General features: G+C 40.7%; 1 protein-coding gene across 7 annotated transcripts in view; it reads right to left on the reverse strand.

Moving 5' to 3' along the window:
* Nucleotides 1–16116, reverse strand: part of NSUN6 (NOP2/Sun RNA methyltransferase 6) — a 39906-nt gene extending 23790 nt beyond the window's left edge. Inside the window, exons 1-6 of one of the 7 annotated variants that reach the window (XM_090047245.1) lie at nt 15984–16116; nt 15764–15864; nt 11317–11427; nt 8989–9144; nt 6910–6989; nt 5861–5970 (exon numbers count right to left, since the gene is read on the reverse strand). In XM_090047245.1, the coding sequence (XP_089903371.1) occupies nt 5861–5970; nt 6910–6989; nt 8989–9144; nt 11317–11391 (421 nt within the window). In that variant the 5' untranslated portion in view covers nt 11392–11427; nt 15764–15864; nt 15984–16116. The other 6 variants (XM_090047243.1, XM_090047242.1, XM_090047246.1 and 3 more) reach the window with 6 other exon arrangements.
* Between the last annotated feature and the right edge of the window lie 31 nt (nt 16117–16147).

Consider the following 16147-nt stretch of genomic DNA (forward strand, 5'->3'; position numbering starts at 1 on the left):
CGTAAAGACGTGCCAGGAGTTGTGCTATGACCTCAGCACTCTGGGGTGGAGATCATCGGGACCAGCTGATTTAAAAACATCCAGTCCCTCCAGAAGTTTCCTGACTAGGTCCCCACTGACCCTAGGCCTGGGTGCACCTCCCCTATGGGGGTCCCGGTGGGGGGTGGGGGGTGACCTGGTCCCTGCTCAGAAAAATGGAGGCAAAGAAATTGTTAAATATGTTAGCTTTGCTATCTGGTGCGATGACCAGATTTCCTAGCATGTCCTGCAGAGGCCCCACATTACCCCCATGTTTTGGGAAAGAGGGTAGTGACCAAAATAATTCAGAACGTTCAGTGGCTTTTATACTCCAGCTTCTTATACTATGGTAAGATTGATTTCAGTTTAGCTCTGGGGTTCATAGATTTCATAGACATTCGGGCTGAAAGGGACCTCGGAAGATCAAGTCCAGCCCCCCCACCCAAGGAGCAGGAAGTCAGCTGGGGTCATAGGATCCCAGCAAGATAAGCATCCAATTTCCTCTTGAAGGTGTTCAATGTAGGTGCTTGAACCACCTCTGATGGCAGGCTATTCCAGACCCTGGGAGCTCGGACAGTAAAGAAATTCTTTGTTACGTCCAGCCTGAAACCGTCTTGCAGGAGTTTATAACCGTTTGACCTCGTCATCCCTTGGGGCGCTCTGGTGAACAAACGTTCCCCCAGATGCTGGTGGTACCCCTGATAAACTTATAGGTAGCCATCAGATCACCCCTGAGCCTGTGCTTTTCCAGGCTAAAGAGCCCCATAGCTCTCAGCCTGTTTTGAATGTCTCTACTATTGCTTACTTCATAAACTCACTGGTAAGTTTTTCCATTGCCTTTTTTAGAAAAAACAAACAAACAACTTACCTAACATTTAACCTGAAAAAATGAAGCTGTAATGTTTGGCTGGAGAGACTAAAGGTAAGAGACCAGAAGGATGGGGAGAAGACTACCCAGCTGGAGATGCAAAGATATATTGAGAAACAGGTCACATTTTACCTTCAACATTTTCTTTTGTTTAATCTACAAAAGCTAGATCGGCCCAACTTCTTACTATTCTAGTTTTCATAGAATCCATGATCCTTAAGCTTGATCTTTCAGTGCTTGTATTTTCTCCAGGAACATGATCTACTGAAATTCCACTGATTCAGAATTAGAACCTATTATTTTTTCAAAATAGTAATAATGGGGTCTGTTCTTACAATAGCGAGATTCAGCAGATTTTCATCAGTCCCATTTACTGACTGATGCTTTGATACAAATGGCCACAAACTGCTATAATGTGAGTTCTTCCCTGGTTGTGTATCCCACAGTCTAAAGCTACATAAGTGGGAGATCCTCACAAGTTCCATTGCTGTTGTGTTCTTCATGTTTTCTTCTGTCCTTTGTATCAGGCATATATCTAATGATTGTGCTTTCAAATCATTTAGCTATCTTTTTATGGCAAAGTCAAATCAGCAGCCGTACTTTACAGAACATGGCAATAGTTTTTCTGGACAGGATGCACCTTATTTAACATTCTAAAAGGATGAGAATAAGATCCTGTTTCACAAATGTGGCTCCCTTACTAATTCTATTTTTTTTGTTAATTACCCTAATACAAATTAAGCTGCCTACATGTCCTTTATTTTCATCTCATTTTGTGGTCATATTGGCTCTAACAAAATCCAGCCAATTGAGGAGGCTGGCAGGGGCAAACCAAGTCAACTATAGATGTAAAAATAAGCTTTGGAAGTGGGAATGAGTACAGTCACTTGAAACTCCTGAGAAGGGTTGAAGATTGTATAATGGGATCTTCTTCTCTTTGTCAAGGAACTGCACTGACTTGCTGGGGGGCTAACCTTGTAATATGGAAAAATGTTCTTACAACTTTTAAAAAATATTATATTTACAACCAATTCCTGTATCTAGAAGACACTTCTACACTAGATAATTTTCTGCTTGGGCTGTTTTTAATACCAAGACACTATGTACACCCCATGGAATTATGTGCAGAAACATTCAAAATTACGCACTGAAAAATTTGAAATAATGCAAAGTTAAATAATGTTTTTAAATTAAACTAAATATAACACTATTTGAACCTGGGGTGTAACTATGTGACACCATGTTATTAGCATCTACTTGGTCTCTGTAAATCTAAAATTAGAAAATATGCTTAATTTTTGTTGTACTTTCAGTATTCCTGTTTTCTTATCCGTTAGGAAGTTACACTGGCTACCCATTAGCCTAAAGTTTAACTTCTGATTTAACAACTTATTTTGTTAAACTAAACTTTGATCACAGCTCTTTCCTTATCTATGCAACTTTTTTAATGACCAAATACTGGTCCACAAATTATTCCCTGCCCTCCCCTAATTATACCTTCTATACTAAGTACTGTTTCTAGGTACAAGGCTTTACTGTATGTGGCCACAAGCATGCCCTCTAATTGCATTCTCTTTTTGTGCAGTATTTGTAAAGTCTTATTCAACATATTTTCCCACTTTTATTTGACGTTATTTGTTAATAAGCAGCAATGATTATGAATCACTAGCTTGTTCAGAAGGTATTTTTGCATGTTCCTGAGTAATGTGTTTGTACAAAAAGCAGTTTAAAATATGCTGAAGCTATTTATTTGAGTCCTCATAAGTCTGGATTCAGAAAAGCAATCCAAGTCAATGTGATTTATGCACACATTTTAAGTTAAGCATGTGTTTATTTGCTTTCTTGAGTGGGGATCGGTTTGAACATAGGCATAATAGCTTTCATAACTTGGGACTAAAATGTGTTTACATTTTTAACAAATATCTCTTCAGTTAACAGATCAACAGTCACTACCATGATGATAACAAGGTGAATCATCCAAAATTATACAACAAAAATCATTTGAACTTTAAAGAAAACATAAATATTTTAAAGTGATTCAATATGCAAGCGAACACTAAGCACTCTCCAGTATATAAAGTAGGAGGTGTTATTTTCTAAAAGATAGAAGATTTTTTTTCTTTTCAAGAGGAAAAAAAGTCTTTTCTGCTTTACCTCTGATTTTTTAGGATTTTAAGAAATCATGAATCAGTAGCTAGGTACAGACATTCAAAAAGCTTGAGGTGGAATAGATCTAAGTTGCACAGTTTTCTGCAAGCAGTGTAGTTAAGACGGCTAGCAAACAGAACATGCATTTGACCTTTGGTGGGTGGAGGAATATTAGTCTGGGTTATGCCATTTTTAAACCAGTTTATGTATGCCAAACTTCTGTTTTGTTATGGGTATAGACTAGTTTCTGATCACTTATACTGGTAAAAGTGTAATGTCTGTACCTGGCAATGGGTCTTTATTTGCCAGCGTGACAATAACACCTGATAACACTGGTGGGTGTTAAAGAGTAAAAAAGTTCACTTGGGCATTGAGACAAAAGGCTAGAGGTAAGTAAACAGCCTGGAGGCTATAGTAAGGGGAAGCAATAATAGAAATCTTAGCATTGTCTGTAGGGAGAAGACAGTTCAGTCAGTTAGACACTTCAAATGTTTACAAAATAATGTGAGAAGTATAGGGAATGAACAGGAAGAATTGAAGGTCCTAGTACAATCAGAAAATTATGATGCAACTGGGATTATGGAGATGTGATGGGATAGTTCACATTATGGTCATAGATGGGTATAGCTGTTCAGGAAAGATAGAGAGGTAAAAAAGTGCGGAAGTGTTTCTTTATATATAAGAGTGATGTATACTTGTCCAGAGGTGCAGTATGAAATGGAAGGTAGGCCTGTTAAAAGTCTCTTGGTAAAGGCCAGAGGGGACAGCAACAGGTGGAAATGTCATAGTGTGTATCTGCTACAGGTCTCTAAACTAGGAGAAGGTGGATGAGGCATTCTTTCAACAAGTGGCAGAAGCTTCCAAATTGCAGAACTTGGTTCTGATGGGGGGCTTTAATTATTGGGACATCTGTTGGGAGGGAAATACAGCAGTGCACAAACAGTCCAGCAAATTCTTGGAGTGGGCTGGGGATAACTTTTTGATTCAGACAGTAGAGGCCAATGAGGGGAGAAGCTCTTTTCGACTAACTGCTCAGAAACAGAAACTGACTGATACTGTAAAGGTGGAAGGTAACTTGGCTGATACTGACTACAAAATGAGAGTTCAAGATCCTAAAGGGAGGAAGGAAGGAGAGAACCAAAATAAGGACACTGGATTTTAGAAAAGCAAACTTTAACCAACTCAGGAACCTGTGGGTGGGATCCCCTGGGTGGAAAGTCTGAGAAGGAAAAAAGTCCAGGAGAGTTGGCCGCACTTTAGGGAGGCTCTCTTAAGTACACTGAACCAAGCTATCCTGATGCAACAGAAGAAGTGCAACAGGTGATCAATCTGGCTAGATAATGATCAATTCAAGGAGCTGAAATTCAAAAAAGAATACTATAAAAAGTGGAAACTTGGTCATGGTACTAGGAAAAAGTATAAGTGCATGCAGGGATAAAATTAGGAAGCCACAGTTTGAGATGCAGTTGGCAAGGGACATAAAAGGCAATACACTGGGATTCTATAGGTATGTCAAAAGTAAGAGGAAAACCAGGGATTCCATGGGCCCCTTATGGAATGCAGGAGGCAAACTGCCCACAGACAATGCCAGGAAGGCTGAAGTATTTAATGCTTTTTTACTTCAGTTTTCACAAATAACAACAGCTACCAGATGAATGCAGTTGACATCAGAGATATGGAAGGAGACAAACAGCCTAGAATAGTCACAGGACATGTCAGGGATTACTTAGACAAATTACATGCTTTCAAGTCAGCAGGGTCAGATGGTATGTATCCAAGGATACTGAAGGTCCCAGATGTCTGGAAAAAGGCAAATGTAGTGCCCAACTTTGAAAATGGATAGGAAGATTTGGGGAACTACAAACCAGTCAGCTTGACCTTGATACCTGGAAAAATCATAGAGCAGGTTCTCAAGGAATCCATTGAGAAGCATCTAGAGGAAAACAAGGTGATCAGGAACAGTCAGCATGGACTCACCAAGAATAAGCCATGCCTGACCAATGTGATTTCCTCCTAAAATAAAATGACAGGCTCTGTCGATGAGGGGAGAGCAGTGAACGTGGTATACCTTGACTTCAGCAAGGCTTTTGACACTGTCTCCCACAATATTCTATTAACGAGGAAACACAGACTAGATGAAAGTACTGTCTGATACCTAACTGGTTGGATCATGATATTCAGCAAATGGTCCTCAATAGCTGGGAGGAGGTATCAAATGAGGTTCCCTAGGGTTTAGACAGACACTTGGCTGGGATGGTTTCATCAGGGATGATCCTGCCTTCAGCAGTGGGCTGAAATAGATGACCATATGAAGTCCCTTTAGGCCCTAGTGTCCTATGATCCAGAGTTATCTGTTATGCCACCACATTTTCCTCTGCGTAGAGTGAAATATGACAATCCTCAGTACTGCCAAATATACAATTATCCAAGATAACTATTTACTTTACTAGTCACTATTCTAGCTTATAACAAAATCTACAGAAGTATTACCTTTGATATTAAGCAAAACAATAATTTTTCTCATATCTGTCAAATTAATTTTCACTTTAAAAACAGGCCCTTAAAAAAAATTAAGTCAAAACAGGAAAAATGTAGAAATATATTAGAGAACACTAATTCTCCCACTTAGAAATGGAAGAATCTAAAAAATATAGCAAATTCAAAGCAGAGCTAAAGAGAACTAATATTCACGATTTTATGTGCCTTGTAAAATGAAAAAAAAAAACCCTTAAGTTTCAATCAAAAACACGGTAAACTAGCTATAAACTTTCAGCAGTAATGGATGTCTTTTTTTCCCCTTCTCTATACTGGAATAATCATGCTTACACTTTGAAGCAGAGATGATTCCAGGGACGTAGACATGTGCACCACGGAGAACTGCATTCCCACACTGGGCTCCAACAATGACCTCAGATAAATGCTGTTGTAGATCCTTCCTGCAGATATAAAAGGTCATTTATTTACAAAAACTTACTAAAGTCATTCTATTTCAAAAGTTTAAAACCCCAACCTTTCAGTCCATAAGTGTTATTTCTATTGCAGGGTGGTATATCTGTATACTGTATATTACATTTCTAAGATATGTTCAGTACTGATAAAAACAAAAATAATACCAATAAGTAAGCCTTTCCTTGAAAAAGTGCTGCTGCTACCAATACAACATGCAAATACAAAATCTAGTTATATATGAACGCAGAAATAATCCCTACCCTTTTCTCTGTTAGTAGCCACTTCATATTCAACCAGATCATCACAAAACATGACTTAAAAATTTAGTATATACAATGTATTTTTACTTCAGTAAACATTTTAACAGGTTGCAAGGAACTTTTTTTATCAGCAACTATGAAAAGTTTGCTAATGGGAGAGCATGCTCAGGCTTATTAACAATTATAAATAGTATATTTAGAAATAATACTGTAGAGAATGATTTAATATTAGTAGAGGACAACAAGCAAAGTAGAAGTACATGTTAAAGAGAGATAGCAAATACTATAGTATAATGCACAGCATGTACACACTATAATTACTTAATGTCCAGCTGGATTACAAGACCACTTGACACAAACTTAGTAAGATCATAGTTTGGAGAGTGGATGTAGTTATGAAATGTAGATTAGCCCTCAACAGTAATGTCAGTTAAGCAGCAGAAAAACTCTTCCATGGGAATAGAAATATAAATTAAAAAGTTCACTTTCACAGATGGGGAAAGAACTCCCTCCAATGAGTGTTGCATCTTTTAAAAATCAAATATGCATGGTGTCTAAGACAAATAGCAGGCCTTGTATCTTAATCTGTATAGTAAGTGATCAGAAATAAAGTCTGCACTGCAACTCAGTAATACAAACTGGTTGTCATTCCAAAAATTACATTACCTGGGTCCAATGACAGGAATTAGCAAAATGTCCTGGAGTTCTGGATGCTCAAGGATTGGAACATTAAGACCTTTAAACTGCTGTTAAATTTAAAACAGAAACCGAAAAATCTTATTAGACCACAGGTAGTAGGTTTTAAACAAAGTACTATGTTGCATTCAGAAGTCAGTTGACTATTCATACTTTGTAGCTACAAATGGCAAAACAATCACTTTAAGTGACAGAAGCTGGGAAATGAGCATTCATGTATCCATAAAGTCTGCTTTTTGGGAACAGGCTTGTGCTATGTCATCATCAGGTAGACATGTTAACATATTACTTAATGTATTCATGTGCACTTCCTCCTTATTTGACATGTCTGTGGATAGTGATTTCAAGTTGGAAGGACCTGTGAAGATGCTGGCTGATATGGGAATTAGTTGTGCAAATATATTCAGAAGAGCTGATTTCTGGCTTGCCATTTTAGAATTGATCCTAGACTTTTAGAAAGTTCTTTATTTTTTTCCATCTCATATAACTAGAAGCCTGTCTGCATTTCCTACAGGGTTTCTCCTTTCTAAATAAATCTGTAAATATTTGTGATGCCAGTCCAGTCAAGGGAGTACCAACAACTGCTTTTGTATTACAGAACTGTTTGGGCTCCTGTCACGCAATAGCTCTTTGTATGCCCTCTAATATCAATAATTTATAAAACTACTGGATCTGTGCAGAAAAATTACAGATATACTAGCATTTCTAAACAATCTATTCTTCGTACCTTCTATCTTCCAATTAATTTTCTGTCAGATAACAGTAGTCATTAGATACACAAAAGCAAGCAAAAAATTCCTAAATTGACTATATATCAAAATATTTTTGAACATTACACCATCAGTGGGAAACCACCCAAACTACCTGAAACCACAGGTACTTTCTATTGTCTACAAGGTTTCTGGAACCCGCCGCCCTAAAAACAGCTTTTTCCTGTCACCTTTTGCACATACCTTCTCAGACTATTTGTTTCATTATATAACTGCTATGACATCTAGACTATCGGTACCCAACCTTTTGCCCTGTGGGCTAGAAGCCTGATGTGGGATCTGGTCCATGGCCCCAATTTTGGCATGCTTGGCCCCAAGCCCTGCATACAGTTATGTCATCTGGCCCAAAGGGCTTGGAAATCTGGCAGTGGGGGAGCAGTGACAGCATTAATTTCCAGCACTCTTCCACCACCAAATTTTGGACCTGTGGGGAAACCCTGCAGATCAGAGAACATGGCTCTGCAGGCCAGCGATTGAGCAACACTGGTCTAGACTACAGTTCCTTCTTTCTGTATTTGTACGTTAGTACGTAGGTACCCCAAATCCTAGAGGTTCTAGGTGCTGCTAAATACTAAGAATAATAATCTAAGAGTACTTGGATTGCATTAATAGATTTAAAGTCTTGAAAGAAGGTATGGAATTACAACACACAAGAACTAATGGTTCTCTGTGATCCAATCAGACACATTTTTCAACAAGTTAGTTTCATTCTTCAGATCTTTTCAAAAAAGGTGTCTTTTTTTCTTCTACAAAAGTGGGCTGGTACACTGTGCCTTCCTTTCATGCATCAGATACTGACCACTGTTACACTTGATGGACTTTGACACTATCAGCAGGATTGGAAAGAGAACAAGTTGTAGCCATGTTGGTCTAAGGACCTAGCCAACTAAGGTTCTTTGGGTGAATCTGATATCTTTTAGTACAGGGGTTTTCAATCTTTTTTGGTTGGTGCACCCCCGGTGGCTGGTCACGAAACAGGGAATCCCCTGGCCAATCAATGAGCAGGGTGGAGGTCCACTGCAAACGATAGGCAAATACAGCCGGTGAAACCGGAAGTGCACCCCTTTCTCCTCACCGCTGCCATGTAACCCGAGGCCTTCCCAACGCCCGTTTTAAAAAAATAAAAAATACCAGATTCACCCAAAGAACCTTGTCTGCCATTGGAAAGAGAAGATGCCCATAACATGTATAAGAGAGAGACAGTGGGTGTAATTTAACTGTTAAAAACCCCCAAATCCTTGTAGTTATCCTGAAAACCAGGGTATAAACCTGCACAAACCTTTTGGATCTCTTCAAACAACAGATTTTTCACATGTTTAACTGAGGTTAAGTGAGTGTTAACTCTAACAGTTGTGAAGGCTGGTGGATGAGGCAGATGACTTAACAGAGATTCATACTTTTTCTCTGCTTCCTGTGCGTCCAAAGCACTTACAAGCTAAAAGAAGAGGGGAAAACTATTTTAAAGTAATAATAAAATGCATTGTACAGTTGTATTTGTTGTAGACAAAAATGATAAAGCAAACATTATGCTGAGCTGAAGGAACATACTCATGCATGCTGTGTAATAGGCCCTCAAATGTACCTGCAACCCCAATAACTTTAGGGAAAAACACAGATACAGACTTAAGGACCAATTTTGTTTCCTCAACAGACCAGTCTTACTGAGCAAGAGTATCTGAACTAGCAGCAGAATACATGGAAGAACAAATCTGTTAATTTAGGTGTAGGTATTATATTTCTACCACAAGAACGGCCGCTCTCCTGATAATAACCACAACCAAAGAGGCTTTCATCATATTTCATCAGCAAGTAAAACGCTTTATTTATAAAAGAACTGGATCTTTCCAGAAAGAGTACAGAGATACACTCCATAGGCAGACAGGCTTTCTAGGAGAATGATCTTCCTCTTTCGACAAGATCTCTCTCATGCAAGACTCTCTTGCAAGAAACAATGCCTCTGCTCTTCCCTGCCACTTAACTCCTTCTGGGGACTGGGAGGGGAGGGGAGAAACAGACACCTACTGCTCCCCAGACTTCCTGGGCCTTCCCCAAGCTGGGGTAACTGTAGGCAATGGTTTGCCTCCACTGCTCCCTCTTTTCTGCTCTTGGAGACTGGGGGGTAGTGGAGAAGCAGCTGCTCACTGTACCTCACCCACTCCCCAGACTGGGGACTGGAGGTTGGTGGGTGGGGGGGAAAAGGGGCTTTGCCCCTTCCCCAAACTGAGAGCTACCTGGCTTGGGAAAGGGGCTCTGGGAACAGGGCTGAAGAGCTTCTCCCTCCCTATTCCCCAGAGGCCTGGCTGGGGAAGGCACAGAGAGTCTTTCCCCAGGGCTCCTCTGCCCCTGAGAACAGCCACTGCTCCCCACGAGGTACAGAGAGGCGGCGCAGGCTGACCTCCTGTACACTGCTTCTCCAGAAAGATTTCTAGCAGTGGAAATTTCTCAGAAGTGTCCACTCCTAGAAATGAATGCCTGTTCATGGCACTGATATCACCCTATTAAATGGAGGACTGAGTTGACTATACAGAGGCTCAAGAGAGACAAATACGGATTTAAACTTGAAGATGTGGTGAGCTGGTCTGATGGACTAAGGAGGACACAAAGCTTGTTGTTTCTGCTTTTATTTCCATAAGAAATTCAAGTGTAATTTACCTGATTTTATTTTGTATTTGGTGGGGATGGGGAAGAAAGGAGGATAATTTCCTGGAAGAATTTATGAACGACCACAGAAGTAGGATTATGGCATCTCAGAATCAACTTTGTTGGTACTTGCCAATCCGAGGGGAAACTTGTGCAGACTGTTAAAAAAAACTCTCCAATTCTCTCTCTCTTTTTTTTTTTTTGTTCAATATTCCTAGCCCTTAAAATCTGAGAACCTCCAATTAACTTTCGCAGACCCTCCAAAGCAAAGTGGAAAAAGAAGGAAGCGTCGTCATATTAGAGTCCTGATATCTCTAACAGATTGGGATGGAAGGAATATTTTTGAAAAAATGTTAGGCCAGAAATAAAATTTTAAAAGTTTATTTTTCCTTTACAAACTGTCTTTAAAAAAAATTAACCTTACATGCCATGATCAGGAAAAGGCTATAAATGAAGCATTTATGCTATATAAATATTTGAAATACATAAATAGTTGCTGAGCTTCTGCATTTCTAAATATCCTTATTACTAATACAAATTTTTCTGCTCACTGAAACACCACAATTAATTTTCCATTTAAGTCTGATGGCTAACTGTAGTTGATAGCACTTCAATATTAATTTACCATCATTTAAAAAAGTCTAAAAATGTACAGATATAAATGGTTGTACTTTTGACAACTGGATATTTCATAGCTTCTAGATTAAATTAATAATCCTGGGCCATGATTCCCAGTCCTGGAAGCAGATGGGACTCATTGCAAAAGCAGAGCCTTAGATTACAAAGCTCTCCCTATGCCTGAATATTAAATACATGCTACTTTATTTTGAGAGGCATTTATCAGCAACTGCACACAAAAAAATTAAGTTAGAAGAATGCCAATAGCTGAATAGTTCAATATTCAATCAGGAAAAGGCAAATCTAAGGTTGTGCAGGTTGATTATTAACAGTTACTTCTTGAACCTACCTCCTGATTTCTAAATACATTGCTGAGGTATCCTTCAACTTCAGGCAGCAATAATATTTTTGGGAAAAAAGACATTTTCCTTTATAGAGCTATGATCTTCACAGTGAACAACTGCAATAAAACACACTTTAAGGTTTTCTTGGATGAACACACTTAATTGACAACATTCATAAATATATTAAAATGCTAGAACTGCAAATAATGCATTGTGTACAATACCATCAGAAAAAAGATATCTTTTCATAATAATCAATATTAGTGTATTTTCACGCAAAACAGTAATTTTAGTGAATGGAACTGCAGAAAGGCGTTAAAAATCTAACGTAACTTTGTACAAGACTTACTGGCTATTCCAGTGGTACTAGCTATCTGGTTATAATTTTAAATGCTTTGCCAATTCAAATAAATATACATAAAGACCCAAATAGACATCTATATATCTAGAATATTTTATTCCCAACTCTTTGGAGTTTTCCATTACTTTCCACTGTAATGAGGCCACATCAAAACCCAGCCTTCCTAATCAGAAGTTAAGGGGAATTCATCCAATTACCTGAGGTAGTTGGTAAACAGGCAAGCCCAGAAGAGTCCCCTGGGCTCAGCTGGTCCAAATGAGATAATCAGGGCAGCCAAAAGCCTGAGGCCATAGGCAACACCCCCTCCCCCCACCCCAGCTCTAGCCCTTATAAACCAGGCCCAGCTCACTGCATTCCTTTCCAGGGGGACTGAGGTATTTACTCCCGATTGCTTTTGTTTCTGGCTTTCTTTTACTGGCTCTCTGGTTTTGATTGTGACTCCTAGTATATCCTGACTCTGGCTTTGGTCCTGGTTTGACTCTAGGCTATTCCTGGTTCTGGTTTTGACTCCTGATCTTACCTTGGCTCCTGGTATATCCTTATTTCAGGTAATCCCAATCCAATGTTCCCAATTCCAATTTTGATGTTGGACATCTTCAGACCCCCTTCTCCTTGAGAGCTTTGCCTGGCCTTCAACAGTACTTTAGGTGAATAACAACTAGGCCAGAAACTCATGCCTTTCCCTAACAGCCTTATTTTTCTCTTGGATAATTGGGACAGGCTATTCTATCTCCCCCAAAACAAAAATTTGGTGGAATAGCTGAAATGCTAGTACTAGGTTGTATATAAAAGCAATAGTGTAGAAGTCATATTTGGGTAATGATCACATGCACTTAGCCACTGAACACCATTTAGAACATGGTGACTTTTCTAATGAATAGGCATGATGTGTTCCTGATTTTTGAAAATATCTCCTCCCCTTGTAGAACTTACTAGTGGAGAGCAACTCTACCCATCTTGCTATGCTAGCTGACCAATTAGTTGCAGCATCCTCAGCTTCTATACTCGTATTCTTCAATTTTAGTGGAAATCCTGTCCCTCTGACACCTCTTTTTAAAAGATACTGAGGGATAAATGAATTCAGTTGTGTACTATGTAATAATACTGCCAGCATTTTTATTTATCTTTCTTTAGAATGTAGAATATAAAACCATACTACGACCACTCTTTACAAATTTTCTGCTAGGTCCTTTTATTAATCTTATCACTTAACCAGAGGCTGTCCTCCAACTTTTCCTGGCAAAGAGGTGAACTTGGAATTATAGGGTTTCTCCAAAAAATTCAATGGTCAAACTTGTCAGGAACCCCCATACAGGAGGAGACTTGCTTGAATTCTTGAATCACACCAAAACATGATGGATGTTGGGACAATTTACATTCTCACTGACTGCTGTTCTATTAATGGTTGTAAGGAATGGAATACACCAGCACCACTATTCTGCCAAGGTAAATAGTTGACTTACCCCCAGCATTCAACTATGCCGTTCCACCATCTGAACAGACTGAGTGCATGCTAAATTATCAAATGCTTTGTGGATCTTGTCAAAATCTTTTGACCCATCCTGTCAAATCCTCTGTATCGTGTGTGTCAATTCTGCCCCTCAAAACATAAGCATTAGCAATGGTTCCCAATTCAAAAGGGACTTTGCAATGTAGGTGGGGCAAGAGGTGAGCCTTTTTCAAATCCGCAAATGGTATATCACACATCTGACCACTCACATAGTTTCCCTTCCTCCTCTATCCTGAAGGTAACTATGCTATTTCAGGTTACAGAAGGTTTTGCAATATAGACAAACCTACAAGTAAACCTTCTGTAACCTGAAATAACCAGAATGTAACTATGCTATCTTCTAAAGCTGTGGCTGGCCTGTGGGTCTCCCCATGAGTCTAGAAATTTGCTGGCAGGGAAACAATGCCAGCATTTCTTGTTGCTCCAATGCTACTAGATGATTGTGATGCTTTCTTCTGATCAGCTTCATACTTGATGCTGCTTCTTATGACCAATTTTTTTTCACAGTTCAAGTAGTTCACTGAACTGCTTCCCTTAAGTTTTGCATACTTGCCTATTTTCTTGCTTTACAGACTGAACTTGCCACTAAGTACTTGGAAATATTACCACCCAGATTAAACCTTCTCCATCAGACATATTAGACAGAGTTATTCTTAAAGGCTTTCTATGCTATTTGAGCATAGACTTTGACCTATGCAATTTGACCTCTCCTTTCTGAGCCTCTGTGGGTTACAAATGAAGTGGAAAACTTATCAGACCTCTACTAGGTTTTCTAGTTCGAATATCTTTTTTTTTTGTTTGTTTGTTTGTTTTTAAATTTCCTTCAAGTGATCTTTCTTAAGTCCTTGCAGCAAGTTCATCTCAGTTAAACTTGCCCAAAACTATCTTGGTTTCTCCTACTTTCTAAGTGAATCTGATCTACAATTGTGTACCTGGTCACCTCTGATCCATATTTTTCCAAAATGTGTTTCCTATACACTTTGTTGCTCCAACAAAGACTTTTTCATCTACTCCCATATCCATGTCAAGCCATATGGACATATACTTGTGTCCACATATTCCAGCTCCCCTTTTACTTTATCTTTTATTTTGCTCCACTTTACTATACCATATTGTAGCATTTCCTGCAGTATTCTGATGCACACAGAAATTTCCCAAAATCATAGCTAAAGGAAACTCTTTCACCCACATATGCCTTCTGTAGGTTTGTTTTAGGCAGCAATGTGTATTTTCGTTTATGGTGAAGACTGAACTTTTACTTCATAAGTTGCAGGAAACCATTATGCTTGGCCTCAAATAAAAGAAGGGGAGGAACTGCACCCTCTAATGCTAATGAGATTTAATTCAAGTCACAATAGTTTTGCCTTTCAAACCTGTACTTCAAGTTTAACATTTCCAATGTACTAGACATCATTATCAATTAGTAACTGTACCACAGAAAAGTCAACTTTTGGGAAACTTTGTAAAGGATGTCTGTGCCCTGTACTTTAGAAAAGTAAGTGGGGGGGAAAAGGAGACTGTAACTGTGTCCAGAAAACAGCTTTGGGTTTGGAAAGGTGATAATCTGGCAGTACCTCTCTAACTCCCTCCTTGGAGCCTGGGTAGACCATGGGGGCAAGTGCACAGGCCAGATCAGGCCCCAGCAGCCCTGTGCTGTCTCTACCCCGGCCTGGCAGGGATCTGGGTATAGGGCCCCACACCACCCCTTAGCCAATCTACCAGGCAGAGCCACAGCCCGCAAGTGTTCCACAGGTTGGATGACACAGCACTGGTGGCCAGATCTGCTTGCAGGCCTGGGGCTGAGCACCCCTGCTATATGAGGGTTGGGCAGAAGAGACCATGCCACCTTTAAAAACTAATTTGTTCAGAAAGGCATAAGCTTTTTAAGTGACAGCCTGTCTTGTCAGTGCTCCATGAGGGAGGACTACCTCATACCTTTAACCTAGCAAACCTTAACATGAAAGAAAGAGCTTCTTTGTTGCACCGGATTCCATATTTAGCATCATTTTCAGTCGGCAGATGGCACTCATATTTCCATAAGGCAACCATGAAGGAAACAAGGAGTGTTTCCAGATGACACCTTGAATTTGCAAACTAAAGACCAGAGAAGAGGTAGAGGGCGGGCATGCTGTATGGCTTCCCTTGAGCAGGCCTGCCAGAGATTTTGCTTAGAAAGAAAAATACCCACGTGTATTTCAAAAACCTTTGGATCCTCTAGCACCTACTACACCTCACAATGTTAGAGGCAGGGGGCTGGTGCCTCAATGAATTCAAGCCAGGCACCGTGCAAAATATTATCGCAAAATAAAACCGTCCAGCTAGAGACCCCCGAGCAGCCAACCTGCAGCAGCTCCACAGCTGGTTTCTCTTCAGCTTTCCTTGGAAGGGGCGGCAGGACGCTGACCACTCCCGGGGCAGGCGCGGGTGACGTCACACACGCCCAGCTCTCCCCGGAAGCGGATGGCTGGGCTGTGGGATGACGTCAGTGCGCAACCGTAACGCGGCCCGGCCAACCCCGCGGGGAAAGGCGGGGACAACTCCCGCCGCCCGGGCCCTCCCCCACTGGCGGCCCGCTCCCTACCTGCCGCCGGCTCAGCGCCCGCCGGTGGAAGGGGGAGACGCTCCGCCCTGGGCCTCGCCGCGGATTGGGCAGCTGCACACGTCACCCCGGCGGCTTGTTACCTAGGGAACCAGCCACGCCGAGGCGGGGGGCAGTGAATAACAGCTCTGCCAGTGCCGTGACCGCCCCGCCTGGGCCCAGGAAGCGACGCCCCCCACAGGGACCCGCCTCTTTCCCGCACTCGCTGTCTCAGGCTGGGCAGGAGCACTAGGGAGCCGCTCCAGTCCTGTCCCGTGCTCTGGGACCCCGCAACCGGCACCCACGGTTACTACCGGCCCCGTGGGGGGAGGGGCCTGAACGGAACTGAGCCCCGACCCCGCCTGTCTTCACGTCACGTACGCGGTG

The sequence above is a fragment of the Crocodylus siamensis genome, chromosome 5 (assembly GCF_052110815.1).
Source record: "Crocodylus siamensis isolate JL-2025a chromosome 5, ASM5211081v1, whole genome shotgun sequence".
In the NCBI taxonomy this organism is placed as follows: Eukaryota; Metazoa; Chordata; order Crocodylia; family Crocodylidae; genus Crocodylus; species Crocodylus siamensis.